The sequence below is a fragment of the Cyrtonyx montezumae genome, unplaced genomic scaffold (genome assembly GCF_038088225.1).
Source record: "Cyrtonyx montezumae isolate F1298 unplaced genomic scaffold, pur_monq_1.0 scaffold_43, whole genome shotgun sequence".
In the NCBI taxonomy this organism is placed as follows: domain Eukaryota; kingdom Metazoa; phylum Chordata; class Aves; order Galliformes; family Odontophoridae; genus Cyrtonyx; species Cyrtonyx montezumae.
Genome location: NW_027072049.1, coordinates 1,168,874 through 1,186,791, shown reverse-complemented (window position 1 = coordinate 1,186,791; position 17,918 = coordinate 1,168,874). Strand labels below are relative to the sequence as shown.

At 47.0% G+C, this 17,918-nt stretch overlaps 2 protein-coding genes across 7 annotated transcripts; one reads left to right on the top strand and one right to left on the bottom strand.

The window, feature by feature from the left end:
• The first annotated feature begins 360 nt into the window (after positions 1-360).
• STRADA (STE20 related adaptor alpha) lies at positions 361-10,577 on the top strand. Of its 6 annotated transcripts, none has more exons than XM_065747261.1 (12): positions 445-526; positions 1,584-1,641; positions 2,368-2,396; positions 5,860-5,962; positions 6,575-6,696; positions 6,827-6,935; positions 7,063-7,186; positions 7,813-7,984; positions 8,279-8,383; positions 8,616-8,857; positions 9,352-9,394; positions 9,816-10,577. In XM_065747261.1, the coding sequence occupies exons 1-12, from the start codon at positions 515-517 to the stop codon at positions 9,966-9,968; spliced, it is 1,272 nt and encodes a 423-aa protein (XP_065603333.1). In that variant the 5' UTR covers positions 445-514; the 3' UTR covers positions 9,969-10,577. The 6 variants fall into 6 exon arrangements, with proteins under 6 accessions (XP_065603327.1, XP_065603331.1, XP_065603328.1 ...); XM_065747260.1 differs by having other exon boundaries at positions 445-550; XM_065747255.1 differs by lacking the exons at positions 1,584-1,641; positions 2,368-2,396 and adding an exon at positions 361-400 and having other exon boundaries at positions 466-550; positions 9,816-10,576.
• Positions 10,578-11,830: 1,253 nt separating this feature from the next.
• LOC136055484 (E3 ubiquitin-protein ligase RNF113A-like) lies at positions 11,831-17,555 on the bottom strand. Its single transcript, XM_065747263.1, has 10 exons — positions 17,445-17,555; positions 17,131-17,207; positions 16,946-17,050; positions 15,429-15,536; positions 15,053-15,162; positions 14,808-14,914; positions 14,292-14,381; positions 13,362-13,455; positions 12,697-12,803; positions 11,831-12,245 (listed from the first exon to the last, which is right to left on the bottom strand). The coding sequence occupies exons 1-10, from the start codon at positions 17,542-17,544 to the stop codon at positions 12,157-12,159; spliced, it is 987 nt and encodes a 328-aa protein (XP_065603335.1). The 5' UTR covers positions 17,545-17,555; the 3' UTR covers positions 11,831-12,156.
• Between the last annotated feature and the right edge of the window lie 363 nt (positions 17,556-17,918).

Here is a 17,918-nt window from a genome sequence, read left to right as displayed (position 1 = left end):
AAATGTTGTTTTTTTTCCAGGCACTTCGCGACTCATGTTACGTCAGCTGTGATGTGGGACAGTGATGTAAATCAGCCTGTGGGGGGAGGGGCGGTGGTGGAGTCAGAACCGCAGTCAGAGCAAGGTGTATGGAGATGGGATTAATGAAGGCTTTGCCTCTTGGAGCACAGGCAGCCGCCGTTCCTCTGTCCTCGCGAAGCATCCATGCGGGAGGAGTGGCTCCGGCCGCACCCTGAGGAGAACCAACATGGCGGCGCCATCCGCTTCCCGCCTTTCGCGCGCGCGGGACTACGAGCAACGTCAAACACGCGCGCCGAGACGTTGTGCGTCACGTGACCGGCGTGCTAACGTCACACGCAGCGTCTCTACCGGTACGAGGCGGCCGCAGCCTGAGGAGGAGGTGAGGGCCGGGAGGAGCGGGCCGGGCCGGGCGAGCCGGGCGAGCCGACCGCTCTCGTCTCTTAGGTTGCCCTTCAATACGTGAGCTGCGTGAGGTAGCGCGATCGCGGAGTCCATGTCTTTTCTTGTAAGTAAACCCGAACGGATTAGGGTGAGTGTTAGACGGCGTCCAGCTCCCCTCAGCCGGTAAACCGGGCCGCGGCCTGCTCGGGGCCGCCTGGAAAGCACCGCGCCCGGGGTCACGGGAACCTCTCTAAAACCCGCGTTAAAGCCGCGTTGCGTTGCGCTCGGGACGAGGGGAGCTGGGGGGGGCCCGGCACCGCCCCCCGCTTCTCTGAACGGAACGCTTGGGATGACAAACGGCGGCGTTTTCAAGCGTCAAAGCGGTCGGGTTTCACATGCGAAAAGCACTTCTAATGACTTCCAACGCGGTGGTTGTGATCACGTTGCGATGTGCGGTCACTGTCACCCACGGGGCGGTGCTTTCCAGGACCGCCCTTGCTTGCACGGAACGGCGCAATCTGTTTTGTCGTTGTTTTGTTGCTACGTTCTAACGCGGGAGTGTTTGTGACTGTTTAATGCAGCACTGCAAGCCTAAAACTGCACCTTCTGCTCTCTGTTCCTCGTTTCTTTGAATCGCACAGTCAAATAGAATGGTAGAAGCACATCTCTGCACAGACAATGCTTGCTCTTGACTTTTAAGCATGAATTCTGGAAGAGAACAATGCTTTTGCAGTACATGTTTTAATTTTGCACCTAGTTACTGTGTAGCCAAAATGCTTCAAGTTCTCAAAGGTGTTGTCTCTGTAAAAGCACTGATTTTTGCACCCAAACAAACTTTTGTATCTTTATGTAAGGGAGCATAGCACGCTTACTGTTTTTGCTTTGTGTGCATGTGTGAAAGCTCTCATTTTAATAACCTAAAATCTACCTTATTGCAAGTGCATGCCACTCAGGAGAAGCAGTAATACATGTGTGCTTGCTGCATGTGTGCCCTTGTAGTGGCAAAAATTATGTAGATTCATGTCCATAGTGAGGTGGCTGTTGCTAATGGGTTGCAGACCACAGTAACACCGTTAAGTGTTATGATTCTGCTTTTATTTGGGGGTGTGGGAGGAAAGGGGAGCAGTTTGTCTCTAAAGGAAGTAACTAATTATTGGGGGGGGTGTTATTTTTTCTCTTAGCGGTGGGTCTCTGAGAAGTTCATTGTTGAGGGCTTAAGGGAGTTTGAACTATTTGGAGGTAAGTTTTCCTCTCATTAAATGACTTTGCTAGAATTGCTTTATTGTAGCCTCAAGGCCTGTTAACTTGGTTGAAAATAGATATCTAGTAGGAAAAAGAGATGGGTACATCTGGTGGTAGCACCAAACGCAGTTGTTCAGGCTGACTAGCTGTGTGAAGTTAACAGAAACATCCAACCAGTCGTTTGGAAATCAGTTTCATGTTGATGGCAGTACTGTTTTTGGACAGTTTGAGAAGGTAGATTATAATTCATGAGTAAAAATGCAGTTTGAAACTGTTAGGATGGCTTCCCCAGTGCTGCCTGTACGAGAGCTGATTGTTTTCTGCACTGCTTTGCAGTGTGCAATAAGCAGAATGTTCTGCTAGGATGCAGAAATCTTGATCAGTGACTTATATAGATCTTTGAGCTTCTGCTTCAAATAAATAGGCATTAGATTATTTCTTGTGTATTCAAGCTAAGAATGTACATCATTTCTTAAGCATCAGTTTACTTTTGTGTTGAATATAAATAGTAGCCCTACTGAATCCCTTTGATTCCTATTCTTGTGTGACAGTTTGATTATTTGTGATGTAAATTAAACATTTGTACAGAAAAATATGTTTGTAGCTATTTGGTGTCAAGAAGTGTGGGGTTACGTGCTCAGTTTTCATTGCTATGTTCCAACTGTATTTGTAATGGGTGTCTGTTGAACACAACTTGGTGAACAATTAATTTCTTCACTCCAGAGCAGCCTCAGGGTGACGCTCGGAGAAAAGTAAGTGGCGTTTGCAGGCTGTGGTGCTGTGGTTCATTGCATGGAGATTATCCTTGTGGAAGTTTGATTTTTCTTTTTCCCTTAGTTATATTACTTCATCTCTATACCTAGCTCTACAAGTGTGGAGACGGGTTTCGCCCTGGCATGGAGGTTTTGGTGTATGGTTTGCAAACTTTGTGACTGGTCTGAAGTTGGGACTTCATCTCTTGGGTTCGTGGTATGGGGTTGGTCCCCCACCTGCCCAAGAGTCTCTGTTTTGAGATTATTAAGATCTGATTTTTGAATGATGCTAATCTCTGAACTGTTTTAGAATAAATGGAAGAAGTTAGACTGCACAACTTCTGAAAAGAGCCCTGAATTATATTTATTTTGGCCATTCTAAACCAGTGTTCCTTTCTGAACGTGTTGATTTTTATTTCCTTTCTTTTCTCTGGAGAGCAGTTACATGAGAGGCTCTGACATCAGAATACAGTGTAATTTTCAGTCTGAGGTGACTTGGTCTCCTGTTGGCTGGTCTTCTTCAGAGCCAACTCTCTGCACACTTGGAGAGCTTTGCCTCTTAAAAACTAGAGTCACTTGTGAATGTGGAATTTGTGCTCAAAACCATATAGCCAGAATGAAGCAGTTGAGAATTTTGCCTTTGCTTTTTGTTCTGCAGGCCCTGATTACACACAGCATGGTTCATGATGAGCAGTGCTCAGAGAATAACACACTTTACGACAGGATAGATCTCTAACTTATTTCCCATCTGCTCACACCACATTGAAACATTTCTCTGTGCAGATGTTGCTTTAGTTTAAGCTAATTATTAAGAAGAGTTAAGTGTGATTTGATTGTAACTGTGTCAGTTCAAGCTGCTGATAATTGATTTTATGCCACTTCTATAATTTACTGGCACAAGCAAAGTTGAAAATACACAGCACATGTGGAATGTTTCATATAAAGTCAGGTAAATTCATGCCTTATGCTATACTGAGGGAATACTGAGATTAGCATCTGTATTGTTTTTGTTAAAAGTACTCAGATTTTTGGACAAAGCAGGGGTATTGGTGACTTATTTTTACAGCTAAATGAAAGCTTACTTTTTCTCACATGATTATACAGAACAGCAAATAATTGGGGAAGGGGCTGAAGGAAAATTTTTCTTGCATGTGTTGAGATGAAGGAATAGGGAGGTGATGAGAGAGGCAGCAGAACAAAACTTTCCCCCTTCCTGCTTCAGATAAATGTGATTTGGCAAAAGCAGATCTTTGCTAGTATCACGTAACTCATTTTCTTATGGCATTTATAATAACAGTTATTTTAGATCTGTTTCATTAAACCTATTTCCAATTAAAATCTGATCAATGAGGCTGAAAGCTGCCTGTTCATGAAAGTCGTGCCGTGAAGCAAGTCATACGTGGCTTCATTTCGCAGCTGCTTTTGCTTTTAACCATACACCAAAAGCTGTCCTGTGTGAAACCACCAAGGAGTGGTTTTTTTTGCAGTATTTCATAAGTGACATTTCAGTTTACATTGGTAATTTTCTGGTGGAGCTCCTTTTGCATTAACTCTCAGTTATCAGTCACTGCAAACATGAAGACAGGTGAGTGAAGACCTCTGATGGAGACTTCTTAAAGGAGAGTTTGCATTCTTTTTTCCATTACTGTTGAAACAGTCTGAACCATGAATAAGGTTCATTTAATTTTTGCATCTGTTTTGTTGGCTTATGCTCTGTCTGGAGTGGACTTGAATAAAGCAAACCACTTCTGTAGTGCTGAGTGTTTCACCAGCTGCCATCGCTCCATAACGCTGCTATCAGAGCTGTCTGCTTTCACTTCCTTGGTGGTGCCTTTCTGCTTCAGAGGTTTCCATCTGCCTGTGTGTCTCTCCTGGCAGTCTTGACGTTGACAGGACTGTGTGAAATTGATGGAAGAAATAATTAGTAATGCAGTCAAAGTCAGAATTGACGAGCAGCTTTGCCACAACTTTGAAATAGGCAGTAACTTTCTGTTCAGTGTCCTCAGCCAAGCTGCAGTGCTCTGTGATGCTGTGGCTGGAATGAAGGTTTTAGACCTGTTGAGATCAGAGGGGTTAGTTACTCTGAAACAGACACCAGCTAAGTACCTGTGCTACAGTTGTTTTGAGTTGAAACTGCATCACAGCACTGTTCACAAAACTGAGTTTCACCTTTTCCCACAACCAAAAATTATACTTATTTTTAAGGTAGACAGAGAGAGGTAAAACATACGTTATTCAAAATCAGCTGCAAAGCTAGAACTTAGGAAGCCTGACTAGTAACTTACCCCCAAGGTACATTTAGGGCCAGCTGAAAGCTTCTCAGGAGCTGAATCATCAGACTGAACCAATGTAATTTATGGTAAACGATGTCTGTGCTTGTTGCAGTGCATTTCCCCTTGCCTGAATGTGGAACAGGATATGTTCCTTCTTTCAGCAATGGAAAAAATGAATATTCACTGCCACTGTAGGAAAATGTATGAGCCCTTTCTATTTCACGTGCCACAAGTAAAGGTCTGATAAAGGGCGTTTGCAATTGATGAAGAATGAGGTGGAAGAAATGAGCTGAGCTTCCAAATACCAGGAGGAGTTAAATGTGCTGGAAATTTGAGATAACTAAATGTGCTGTTAGACACCGAATCAATTTAGATCTGCATTAGGATGCACTCCTTGTGACTTTGGGAATTCAAGGGAGCTGCAAGGTGTAGAGCAACTTGCAAGAACACTACAGTTTGTCTTGTGCAGAATGCTGCTTGAAAAGATGTGTGCAAATAAAGCAGGTAGCTTTATGTTAGAAGTAGCAAAGAAAAGCTGTCAGGTTTGGGAACGCTGATTCCCTGTGTGGTGCGAGGCCTTTATTTTTCCCTCCTGTAAGTGCTAATTCTTTGCAGCTGAATTCTTTCTTTCATTTGGAGTTTTATTTTTCTTGTGTGTCTGACCTTTGTACCTCTCTGAGGTGGTTCATCACTTCCACATTCAGCTCAGTAGCTTCAGCTGTGCTGTCTTCTGCAGCAAGCAGTGAAGCCCCAGCAGCAGGCCGGGGTACTGCCTGCCACAGGGCAGCGTGCTAGAAACAAGCTGTGCTTCTGTGGCCTTTGCTCAGGTGACACTGAAGTTTGTAAGTAACTGCAGACAGATGGCTGCTGCAAAGCAGTGCTTAAACTGTTCTGGGGAACAGTAATTGGCTTTGTCCAAATATTTCTGAAGGTGTTGTAGCTTCAAGTGAGTGAGTAAGTGTAACATTTTACAGTTACTTGTTTAAAACACAGATGTCTGGATCTTCTGAAATGAGGCATCTCCTGGATTTCAATTGACATTTAACTATTTAATATTATTTTAACAGCAGTTAAATTGTCTTTTCTAGTTTCAGTTGTTTTATTGAGTGTGTACAACAGCATAAGAAGCAGATGATTTCACTAGCACGTGATCTTTATTTCTTATGACCTGACATCATTTTCCCCCCCAGACAAATGAGGCGAGCTCCGAGTCGATAGCTTCTTCCCCTAAGAGGGACACCATGAGCACCTTCCTGCCAGACAGCAGCTGTTATGAGTTGCTCACTATCATAGGTAATATTACTGGTGGGCTGGAGAACTGGAATTCTGCTTTACAGGAAAAAAAAGCTGCAGATTTGTTGGCCTTGTCTTGATTAGTTGTTTGTTTTCTGACGTTAGAACACTCTTTCCCTGTGTAACCTGGTCTAGGGAGCCTGCTTTGGCAGGAGGGTTGGACTAGATGATCTCTAGAGGTCCCTTCAATTCTGTGGTTCTGCGATTCCTCTTTGATTTTAAAATCACTTTGATAAAACTAAGATGCTTACCCTAAAGGTTTGCAACTGAAGGAGGTGTGTAGTGAATTAATGGTACTGAGTATGAAGTAGAAAGTCAGCAGAAGGACCCTGAATTTTCTCCCTGTCCTTGGAGGGGCTGTGGCTGAATCATTTTACTTCTGCTTAGTTGTGAGCTTGAAAGACTGGATGACATTATCTTACTGACTAGGATCAATGGGATACCTGCTAAAGGAGATGACTTCTGGTGGAACAGTTACTTTCTTTCACTCGTAAGGCCATAAATAGTTTGAGAAAACGTGCAAAGGTTATTTAAGGGGCAAGGATTGGAGGAATTCTTTAGAACTGTGTACTTGCAGAAATATTGCTGAAGCTTGAATGCCTTTTATTTCAGGCAGAGGCTTTGAAGACTTGATGGTTGTAAATCTAGCCAGGTATAAACCCTCAGGGGAGTATGTCACTGTCAGAAGAGTTAACCTGGAAGCCTGCACCAATGAAATGGTCACATTCTTGCAGGTAACCTGAACCTTGTAATACCATAGTGTACGTTTAGGAGAGAACCAGATGACAAGAACAGTGCTTATCTGTACTGTATTGATATTTTTGCTTTTACTGTATTTAATCTACATATCTTTTTTGCTTTCAGGGGGAACTTCATGTTTCCAAGCTCTTCAACCACCCTAACATTGTGCCATACAAAGCAACATTCATAGCTGACAATGAGCTATGGGTAGTGACATCTTTCATGGCCTATGGTAAGTGAAGAGGGTATGTTTTTGTCTGACTACCATACCTTGTTAAATAAAGTTTAAGAGGTGTTACATTTTTATTGAAACACCCTTGTTTTTCTGACCACTGACAAAATGTTTTGCTTCTTTTTAGGCTCTGCAAAAGATCTCATCTGCACCCATTTTATGGATGGGATGAGTGAATTGGCTATTGCATATATCCTCCAAGGAGTATTGAAAGCACTTGATTACATCCACCATATGGGCTATGTACATAGGTAAAAGTAATAAAAACAGACTCGTCACTGAAACAAACTTACCTCTGTATCCTGAAGGCCAGTGTCTGTCTGAAGTCACGACAGTTATGTTGGCAGGCAGACTTTCTTCAGGTGCTGTATATTGTTTTTGAATTGAGACTGACAGTGTGGGGAGGTTTGTCTTGAGTCTGCAGCCTCCAGTCCTGTATTTCTCCTTGCCACAAAAATGTTCCTTGTGGGAAAAGCAGGGTGGGTTTATTGAGTCCTGCTGATGCTTGTGTATCTATTTTGCACAGTATGCAGGATGGCCATTAGGATTCTGTCTCCTAATAAGCTTTCAGTCTTTCATTAGGTGCTTGTTAAGGTTGAATCTTTTAAAAATTTCTTCCTTAGCTTACTGTTTCTACCCTTCAGCATATTTTTCCTTTCCTCTGATATTCCCCTTCTGTTGAGAAACTCAATATTAAATGCTGAATATCCTAGTGGTCAGTACTTTCATGGTATGTACTGTAAAAGTTGGCCAGGTAAGTGTTCCTGCCTTGAATCCTCCGTAGAGTACTTCTATGCTAGCAGTGTTCCTAGGGATGCTGTAAGGAATATTAACCTTTGGGGACAGAAACCTGACTGATTTTTCTTGTTCTTTTAAGGAGTGTGAAAGCCAGCCACATCCTGATTTCTGTAGATGGGAAGGTGTACCTCTCTGGCCTGAGAAGTAACCTGAGTATGATTAACCATGGGCAACGCCTCAAAGTTGTTCATGACTTTCCCAAATACAGCGTCAAAGTCCTACCCTGGCTCAGTCCTGAAGTCTTGCAGCAGGTGTGTTTAAAAACCAACTACTGTTTGTGCTCTGTAATACATAATACCTCTGCATAACTTTCTGAGGTTTTAGGGTATGTTCTGAGAGAAGTAAACCAAACAGCCCCAGTGCTGCTTTTTCTTTTGATAAACATCTTAACTCTTTACCTTAAAGCTACTTACAACAGCAGACCAATCCTATGTGTGGGTTGTGTGATTTCTGCTGAAATCATTTGAGTTTGTTCTACATAGCAGATCATGGGCATCACCTGTTATGCACTGCAGTCTACAATTTTTGTTTTTCTTCTTTTCTAGAATCTTCAGGGATATGATGCAAAATCTGACATTTACAGCATAGGGATAACTGCTTGTGAGCTGGCAAATGGACATGTACCATTTAAAGACATGCCTTCCACTCAGGTAAGGTTTGAAGGCACATCTTTTATCTCAACATGCAGAACTGCCTTGCAGCTCTGGGTTGTGAAGACAGGGATGTCCTGAGTTCCCTTCTCATCACTGCTTTTTCTGCAGAACTGTTGTGCTCCTGTATTGAGGCTTTAGTGTCAGAATGTCCAAATGCTGAGGACATGAAAAATCTACTGAGAAGTTATAATTGTTGTGTGTGCATATGTGGGATGTCTTTCACTTCCAGATGCTCTTGGAAAAGCTGAATGGAACAGTCCCCTGCCTGCTAGACACCACCACAATTCCTGCTGATGAGCTGACCATGAAAACCTCTCGTTCAAGTGCAAACTATGGGCTGGGTGAGAGCATGGCTGTGAGCAACGTGAGAGCAGCCAACGGAGAGTCAACCCTGCACCCTTATCTTCGGACCTTCTCCACCTGCTTCCATAACTTCGTAGGGCAGTGCCTCCAGAGGAACCCAGACTTCAGGTAAAGCCAGGCCAAAGCTGCTCTTCACGGGCCTGCCATGAGCACAGTTTTTGTACTGAGTAAACCAGGAGAGCCAGTGAAAGTTGTTCTTAGTTTGACCTAAACCACAGCTGAGTGAGGACATGCTCTGTATAACGTCAGTATGTGCAACAGAAGCAGCATTAATGTCTTGAGGTGCTTTCCTTAAGTGACCCTGAAGAGTTCACAGTTTCTAGCTACAATTTGCAACCTTTTCTGGGAAGTAATGTCCCTGCCCTGTCCTTACACTGTCTTTTGTGCTCATCAGACCACACTGTGAGCAGTTAAGAGCATTTTTTTTCTGCTGGGTGGTTAGTGTGTTGAATCTTCACAGTGTGCCAGAGCTGGTGCACAGGAGGGGATGGGTGGGACTGGGTTGTGAGGATGAACTGCTAAGAGAAATACATGGGCATCTTGAAAGGTCAAAATGCACTAACTAGTTTTCTTCTTTGATTTTGTTTGAATCCCTTCTGCAGGCCAAGTGCAGGTGCTCTGCTTAATCATCCTTTTTTCAAGCAGGTAAGGAGATCATTTAATGCACAGATACAGAGCAGCGGCTTTTCTGCAGTCATCAACTTCCTGTGTCTGCAAAGCTGAGGGTGGGAATTACGAGCTGCTGTATTCTCTGGGATGCTGAAGGGATTAAGTTAGCTTGGTGATTAGCAGTAGTGCAGGTTAGTGATCCTTGCATTCTCTAGGAAGGTGGGTGAGCTGTTTCCTGGGAGCCTGAGGTGGCTCTTCCAGCAGCTCCCTGCCCCATGACACTTGAGTTTCTCTTCCTCCCTGAGGGGAACATCAGGATCACACAAGTGTCGCTGGAATGACTGTGTGCAAGAGATGCAGATTGTGTATCTCCCAGTGCAGACAGGAGGGTGCTTGTCTCCCTTGCTGCCTGCCTGTGTGAAGAAGCATTTCAGCAGCTGAGCTCTTTTCCACGCAGATCAAGCGCCGTGCTTCTGAAGCACTGCCTGAGCTGCTGCGCCCTGTCACACCCATCACTAACTTCGAGGGAACGCGGCCCCAGGACCCCAGTGGCATTTTTGGGCTGGTATCAAACCTGGAGCAGCTAGATGTGGATGACTGGGAATTCTAGATAAACAGACTGCACTTGGTTGTGGAGCAGCGTTCTGGACATTGTAATTTATTGTTCCTGTTCATAAAAGGTGATGAATGTTATACACAGAAGAGTTTACAGGTCCTTGGGAAGGAGCTTCAGCTGCCTGTTTACTTGGAAGCCTGGAACCAAATGGACAGACCAGAGCTGTGAGGTATTCCAGTTTGGTGCAGTGCCCAAAATCCCAGTTCTTGCAGCTGAGCACTAGCAGAACACTGGAATAGCATGAGTGAATGTGTCCAGTTACAGTCTCTTTTCCTGTGTTTCTAAAAATCACTGGCTTCCTTGTATCACAGGTGAAGGCTGCACGACCCTATTTTTCTATTTTTCAAAGGGTGCCTTGGAGTTAAGAAGGGGAGGGAGGCAGCTCTTAGGTCTGGCCTTTTCTTAGAGCTAGTCAGGTTGGTGTTGCAGTGTTACTGTGTAACTTTAGAGGGTGGGGAAAGGAGTGCATTAAGTGGAAAATGAAAAACAGAAGATAACCCCATGCTGTTCTGGTCTGCACCGGGTGTTCCTCTGCAGCACTGAGTTCTGTTCCCGTTCTGCAGAGAGCTTTTGAAGTCTCCTCCCAGTTGAGGCCGTGTGCTCTGAGCTCTGGGTCAGATGGGGCACTCCAGCCCCTCCTCCCATTGCTGCCTGGCTCAACAAATTTTACTGTGTACTTCTGTGCAGTGTACCAGGTTTTTTAACCTCCCACAGCACACCCAGCTCAGCCTTCTGTTAGCTGAGCTGCTCTCACAGCACAGAATATTCCTACCAGCGTGTTCTTAGTGACCTGACTTGGCATGGAGGAAAAGGGATTTTCACACACAGTCCTCTTATTCACAACACCTCTGTGAACATTATGTACAGAATGATTTTAAGCCCTCTATTGCCATTGCTGTTCCATCATCCCTGAGTGACAGATTTAAAAACAGCAGTCCTTGGCTTGCTTTTCACACGCTGCCCTTGATTCCTGGCTGTGGCAGCTCTCCTCCCTTCCACAGCATTTGGTTTTGGAGATGTGTTTAAGGCTTTTTGTTTGACCTTTCCAAGGACCACTGGTGCTGGAGGTCTTTCCACTCTCAAATGAAGCACTGAGACTCCAGTCCTCTAAGCGTGGTCGAGGGGAGTAGTGGTGCTGGCAACACGTCCTTCTGTTTGTAGACTACTTGAACCCAGACACAGTTTGTTACTCTAGTGTTTTTTTTTGCCAAAACAAATAAAATATTTCTGAAGTTTTTAAGTCTGCAGTTTCTGCAAGGTGACAGAGGAGTGGCTCACAGCAGTGATGCTGCTGCAACCTCATGCTCTGCTCCGTTCTGTACTTAGGGGGCTGCATCTTGCAGTTCAGCCCGTGATTAAGTTTGCTTCCTGCCAGAATTCTTATCCCCTCCCAGCAGCCTGGGCAGAGATGGTTACTGGTACTTGCAGCATGGAAAAAACAATCATAAAGCAAAGTACCACTGACAGCATAAAACCTCTGGGATTGTGTTGATGTGCTGCAGCTCCTCTATATCCCTGAGGATGATTCCACAGTGGTATTATCCACTGAAATGCTAAAGCCTGCCTATGACATTTAGCTCTTGACTTCCAGAAACCAAGAGGCAGCAAAAAAGACAGGAGAGAACACACTCCTCTGAGCTGCAAATAAATCACAACCAACTGCAGAAGTCTGGCTTACTTCCCAAAGAGTTCACGTTTCCAAGGTGGCAGATAAACTTGGTGCAGCTAATAATTTTCATTCCTCTCCCTGCTTTCAGCATTCAGTGTGATCCAATTTAATATGGACTTAAAATTTTAGGACAGAGATTGCCCCCTGTAACTTCAGGGTAGTTTTTTGTGCTGGCTAGCTGGCAGGGCACAAGCAAGATAATTGCCAAGGTAGGAGTGAAATGAATAACGCCACCTTGTGAAAAGTAACTGAACAGAGTTCAACCCCTCCTTCTGCCCCCCTTCCCCCCCCCCCAGTGTGGTCCTGCTGATGGCACAGAGGACAGCTCTCAGCTCACTCATTGTCCTGTGCCTTCGCACAGCAGCACATGAAGGCTGGCGCCACCTGTGCCCCCATTTGAGCCATCAGTGGTTGGATGAACCATCAATGGCTGCAGCTGCTGGCCCAAAGGCTGCAATCACTGCCTTCTTCCCATAAAACTTTATTCAGCTACGTACAAAACAGGGTGCTTTGCTAGTGTGGGTCTTCTCCATGGTCTGAGTGATCTGACTCCTCTTCCTCCTCCTCCTCCCCTTTGTGTTTTTCCAATTTTGCCATGAGCTCTGAAAAGCAGGAAAAGGCACAATGAGACTCCAGTCCAGGGGATGTCCAACAGCAAAGCCAGGTGCCCCAGACCAGTTTACAACACACCTCCCTCCCAGAACTAAAGCACCTACAAAAGATCACTTGCCTACACAAAGGCTAAGCCAGGAACCACCACCATTCACTGAGCCCGGGGCTTCAGATGCTACAGTTACAGGCTCTGTCAGTGGATTACTGACCTGCAAACAATAGCATTGAAAAAGCTGTCTTCACTGCCAACACCCTCCCCAGAAATGAGCCTCCCCGAGTTCCTCATCTGAGCAAACACAAATGCTCTTTTTACACCTCCGAAGTCACCCAGGCCCTGACTTGGACCCTCCAAACGCTGTGAGAAGTTCTACCTGTGAGCTCCAACCTGCAGCCAGGACAAACAGCACATCAGCCCCCCCCTTTCCCACAGGTGACCGTCACCTTTTGCTGGGTTGAAGACTCCGTTGGTTTGCTTGTCACACACATAACAGCGCTGGGATCTGCGATAGTGTTGGAGGGCACAGCTCTCACAGAAGTAATGCCTGCACCTGTACGGAGAAACAGAGGGCACTGGCAGACACCAGATGCACCCACTGCATCCAGGAGCTAGAAGTAACTGACTGCTTGAGTCCTGAGGGATGCAGAAGTGAGCTGGATGCACAGTTCCCTCTGCAGCATCGGCCCCATGTTGTCTGCTGTCCTTATAAAAGCTATTTCAGCACTGCTTCACTGAGGCTGAATGTCTGCATGCAGCCATCAGAGAGCTCTTCCAGACAGGCCGTGGTATTCCCTGGGGGAAGCACGGAGATAGCAGGCACCTGTCAGCACAGCAGTGGCTGCTGCAAGGCGACCAACCAGGCAGTGTCTGTGGAGATCAAAAGGTGTTTGGACAACAAAGGCTTGAGATCCCGACCAAGGAGATGCCTGAGATGGTTATGAGACTCCCTGGATATCAGAAGCTTTCCTCACCCACCAAAAAAACAATGACAATGAGCACGTTCCACCTTCCACCATGTGGACAATGGCAGCGTTTGCTACCACACTGAATGAATGAATGAATGAGTAGTGGATGCAATCACTCCAGGACTTTTGGCTCCTTCACTTACTTGGTGACCACGGGGTTCTTGAAGGAACTTCTGCAGATGAAACATTTGAAAGGCATGTCCTCCTCATCACTGCTCACCTCATAGTTTTCTTCATCTGCACAAGAGAAAGTTAACCAGACTGGAACAAGAGCAGAAGCAGCCAGACCAGCTGATACATGGGGCATGGAATACTGAACATGGAGAAAGTACAGCAGGTGGGATTGAATCTGCTGGAAACAACAGAGTTCTAGCATCTGGGTGTCACTGATGGCAGTAATGTGTGGGATGGAGATATAATTAGGTCTAATGAGCCAGTGTGCTTGTTGCTCATCTCAAGGAGCAAATTTTCTGCTACGCCCACGTGCTGCTATAAAGGAACATACCCTCCAGTCCCCTATCTTTTACTTGCTTTTTTTTTCCAAAACAGCTGTTACTAAACTCTTCAGCTCCAACTCAGAGAACGTTCCCTTCCCTGCAACTGCACAGGAAACAAGCAAACTGCACAAACAGCACTCAGCTGCATTCCTGGGCCACAGATACAGATAGTGAGTGAGAAATAATGATGTGACATAGCCTGAAAGCCTTCTAGCTCCTGGGCATCTGTGGTGCAGGAGATGGCTCTGTCCTTCTCCCCAGCTCCACACTGCTCATTGCTGGGATTCACCCAACAGCAACAGCAGAATGCTACACTCTGTACAGACACACAGAGCAAGTAATCCTCCCTGGTAGCAGTCAGTGATAATCTGGCAGTGGTTACTGGTGCTAAGGAAATTCTGCAGCAGGGAGTTCCACAGCTCTGTGGAATGAATTCTTTCTACCTCATCAACCCATTGCAGTTTGAGACAGTGAAGTCTGCAAGATGCATCCACTCCACAGTGTGAGAGAAGGCAGAACCCAGTGGCCTCACTCCCCATTAGTTTAGGGAGCAGGAGAGCTGTGGCTGTGCCGTACCATTGACTCCGTACCGGCCTTCATCCAGTTCCCGTTCTATCTGCCAGCCGTGTTTGTAGTCCGAGCGGTCGTGGAGGAATTTGCAGCTGTCTGAAAAGCACAAAGGAGGAGGGGTGAACACTTCCCCCATTGCCTATAGCTGCTCACAGGACACCTCACTCAGGGGCAGCCTGAGCTTTGCTCAGCACGAGGTGGAACCCGAGTGCTTCTCCACCCACGTGTGCTCCAGGGCAGGACCAAGCAGGCCATATTTCCCTCTGAGGATCAACAAGCCACAAGCATCATGCTCTGGATGCCACAGGGAGAGCTCTAGCACTTACCCACACAGGAAGTGGGATAAGAAACATGAAATCCCCCCACATAACCTCATGGTGAGGAAATACTAACTGTGCAAACAAGGGCCTATGAATTAGTAAGGGTGCATCTTAGTGCCACAAACTTGGGGTCACCATCTGGATTGGATTCCTTTACAGATCAGGTGCAGTACATACTCACTTGCAGGCAAGATCCACTCACCTCCAAAGCCACAGAACCCCGTTTCTTTGTAGTCCTTACAGATGTCTGGTTGGTAGTCCCATCGCACCGTGGCCCGCAAGTGCTCTGGGGCACGGATGGGTCCTTTCCTGAAAGGGTGGGAGAAGGACCAGACTCGTTAAGATAGGAACAAGTTGGCAAGAACAGCAACGTTTCAGCCCAAGACAACTGCCTCTGTGGACAAGATCTGAAACTTTCTCCCCCATCCCAGGCTCATCCCAACCTACCTGACCATTCCTGAAGAGGCGTTTCCCATTGATGTGTCTTTGGGCTTCACATACTTCTGGTAGTTGTTAATACCACGGTAAATTTTATCATCTTCTTTTCCTCTCAGTTCCTACAACAGGAAAAAGAAAGGCAATTAAGGGTCAGAAGACCTTCATGTCTCAAGTTAGCTTTTATTTCCTCAATACCAACCTCCCTTCCTGGCCATGCCAAGAAGTCAGTAACACCAGGAAGTTCCCCTATTTACACGGGCAACACATTTGGCCTCTCAAATTTGCAGGGGAGAAAAGACTCAAACTCCTGGCATGCAAAAGGGGATGAGTAAGCACACACACTCCTTCTGCACACCATTAAGTGTTACAGGTGAGGATGACTGACCTCTTGGATTTTCTGGCTGCGCTCAAAGATGGCCTGGGCATCTTTATCTTTCTCCGTGTCCAGTTCATACACTGCTGTGGCCCCCATGTCTTCTGGGCCAACAGGTTTCTGAAAAGCAAGATCAACTTGTGACAACAGCAAAGAGAAAGCCTGTACGAGACAGAGAGCCCCTCGGAGACCTGCAGGGTCATAAGTACTGGGCATGGCCTGCTTCATCCTCCAGTGGTTTCTAACTTCTCTGAGCACCTGCCAGCATGAATCCAGCCCAGTACTTGTGGAAGACAGGATGCTAATTACTTACTGCTTCCAGATTTTAGACTGCAAAGTCAGGACACACTGGTCTCCAATTTACTCCTTCAAGCTTAGCCTTGTCTTAACTGGAAACTGATCTCAGGTCTCCCATGTTCAACACTTCAATCATGAGACCACCCTGCCCACACGCAGGATGTTACACCTGAACTCTGAACACAGCTGTGGACACCCTGCATGCAGTTTTAATTCAGCAATTTGGTTTTTGTTCCTCTTGAACACAGGGAACAGACACCTCTTCCTAGGTTTTGTCAGCTTTTCAGGAACAGCTCCACAGAAATCAAAGAATAATTACAGCCAGCCTCAATTAAAACCAAATCCAGCTTACATGCCAAAAGCTTCTAGAGCCCCAAAGCCTCCTTGTAAGAGCATGCTGCCCTCCCTTGGCTCCCACATTACAGATGACTCTTCATATTAATCTCTAATGCAACAATGAGACCTCAGTCTGATCTTGCATCTTTGACTGAGGATGGCTGGATGCTATTCCCATTTTACACACAAAAAAAGGAACACAGAGAGTAAGGAAGCAGGTCTGAAGAGGAAAAAAAAAAAGCATCAGCACAGTAAACGCTGGTACTTGCTTTTAATCCTACACATATCTTGACCAGGCTCTTACTGATACACACAATTTCACTGGATGAAGAGGAGTGTTTGAGAAAAATACAATGGGAAGAGCAATGTTTAGCCATGTCCCAAACTTCAAAACTGATTTCTCTCCAAATGTTAACAGACCCTCAGGTTTCTTCTCCCATCAATCCTAAGGAAACACTGACCTCTCTGCAGCTTTTACCCTATCGCTGTTCACAAGAATAAAGGTGGGAGTGCCTTCTTTGTTACATGAAGGTGCTATAGAGGAAGGTGCTCTAAAGCTGACAATATGAGCCCAGTAATTGAGCAAATCTGATTCGGGAGGACCTTCTTCTGAGAACTTTGCAGTGTTAAGCAAGCCTAGTCACACCTCGGGGGTTTTAATTTCCACCTCTGAGAGGGAAAGACCAACCTTAGCTGAACTCCATGGATGCAGAGTATCAGAAGAATAAACCTAGCACAGAATGCTTGTATTTTAGGAGGGAAGGGACAGGGAGGTGCATCTACAGGTAAGAAACAATAAGAGCTGATTCCACATTTGCAGAAGCACATTACTGAGTACGAGATCAGCCAGTCCCACCCGACCTCACCCCAGAAGCGTATCTGGGCTCATTCCTTACCGCCGACCGCGTCGATTTGTACGTGACTCCGATCCCCTTCGACGGATCATCATCGTCGCTGCTGCTCAGTGCGTACGAGGGCCGCTCCTTCACGCACCTCCGCGTCTGAAGGGCAAACAGACAGCGGCTGTGAGGGACGGATGGGCCCGAGCCCCGGACAGCGCCGCGCCGCGCGGGCACCTCACCTTCTGGATCATGGGGTTGGGGGTCTCCCGCCGCCGTTCCTTCCGCACCACCGTGCTGCCCTCCTCGCCGCTGCTCTCTGCGGGGCACAGCGCGGGGCTCAGGGGGGCTGGGGGAGCCGAAACGCGGGGCTCGGCGGAAAGGGGACACCCGCCGCTCTGCGGGAGGATAACGGTATCCCGGGACAACTCAGCGCCCGAGGGCCAGGCCCCACTGCGGGGGAGCACGACCCAGGGCGGCACTAGGCCTTCCCTCGCCTCCCTCGGGCACCGCAATGGGCCGAGCTCAGGGCATACCACCCCCCCACGACCCTCACCCTGTTCCTGGTCGCTGCTGGGCCGCTTCCGCCGGCCCCTACCCGCGGCTGAGCCGCGTTTCTTGAAGACGAAGCTGCACACGGAACCCCCGTCCGCCATCTTGCGCCGCCGGATAGAGTGCCCCCAAGAGCGGCACAGCGCCCCCTGCTGGCGGGGAGGACTCCGGGCGCGGCGAGAGCGGCGGTGCGTGGGGGCAGGGCAGGGGAGGGCACAGAGAGGAGAGAGCCAACCCCCGGTTGCCGGGAACACGCGTGTCGCCATAACAACCGCTTGGAGTGCGCGCGCACCAGTGGCTGCGTGAGCGCGCGCCAATCTGCACGCGCATGCTTGTGCACGCGTTCACTTTTGCATGCACCCGTGAGCGTGCACACAGCGGGGCACGCGTGTGTGCGCGCGCGTGGGAGCACCCGCATGTGCGCACACAAGCGTCCAGGTGCGCGAGCACGTTAGCTCGCATGCGCCGTGCGCTTTCA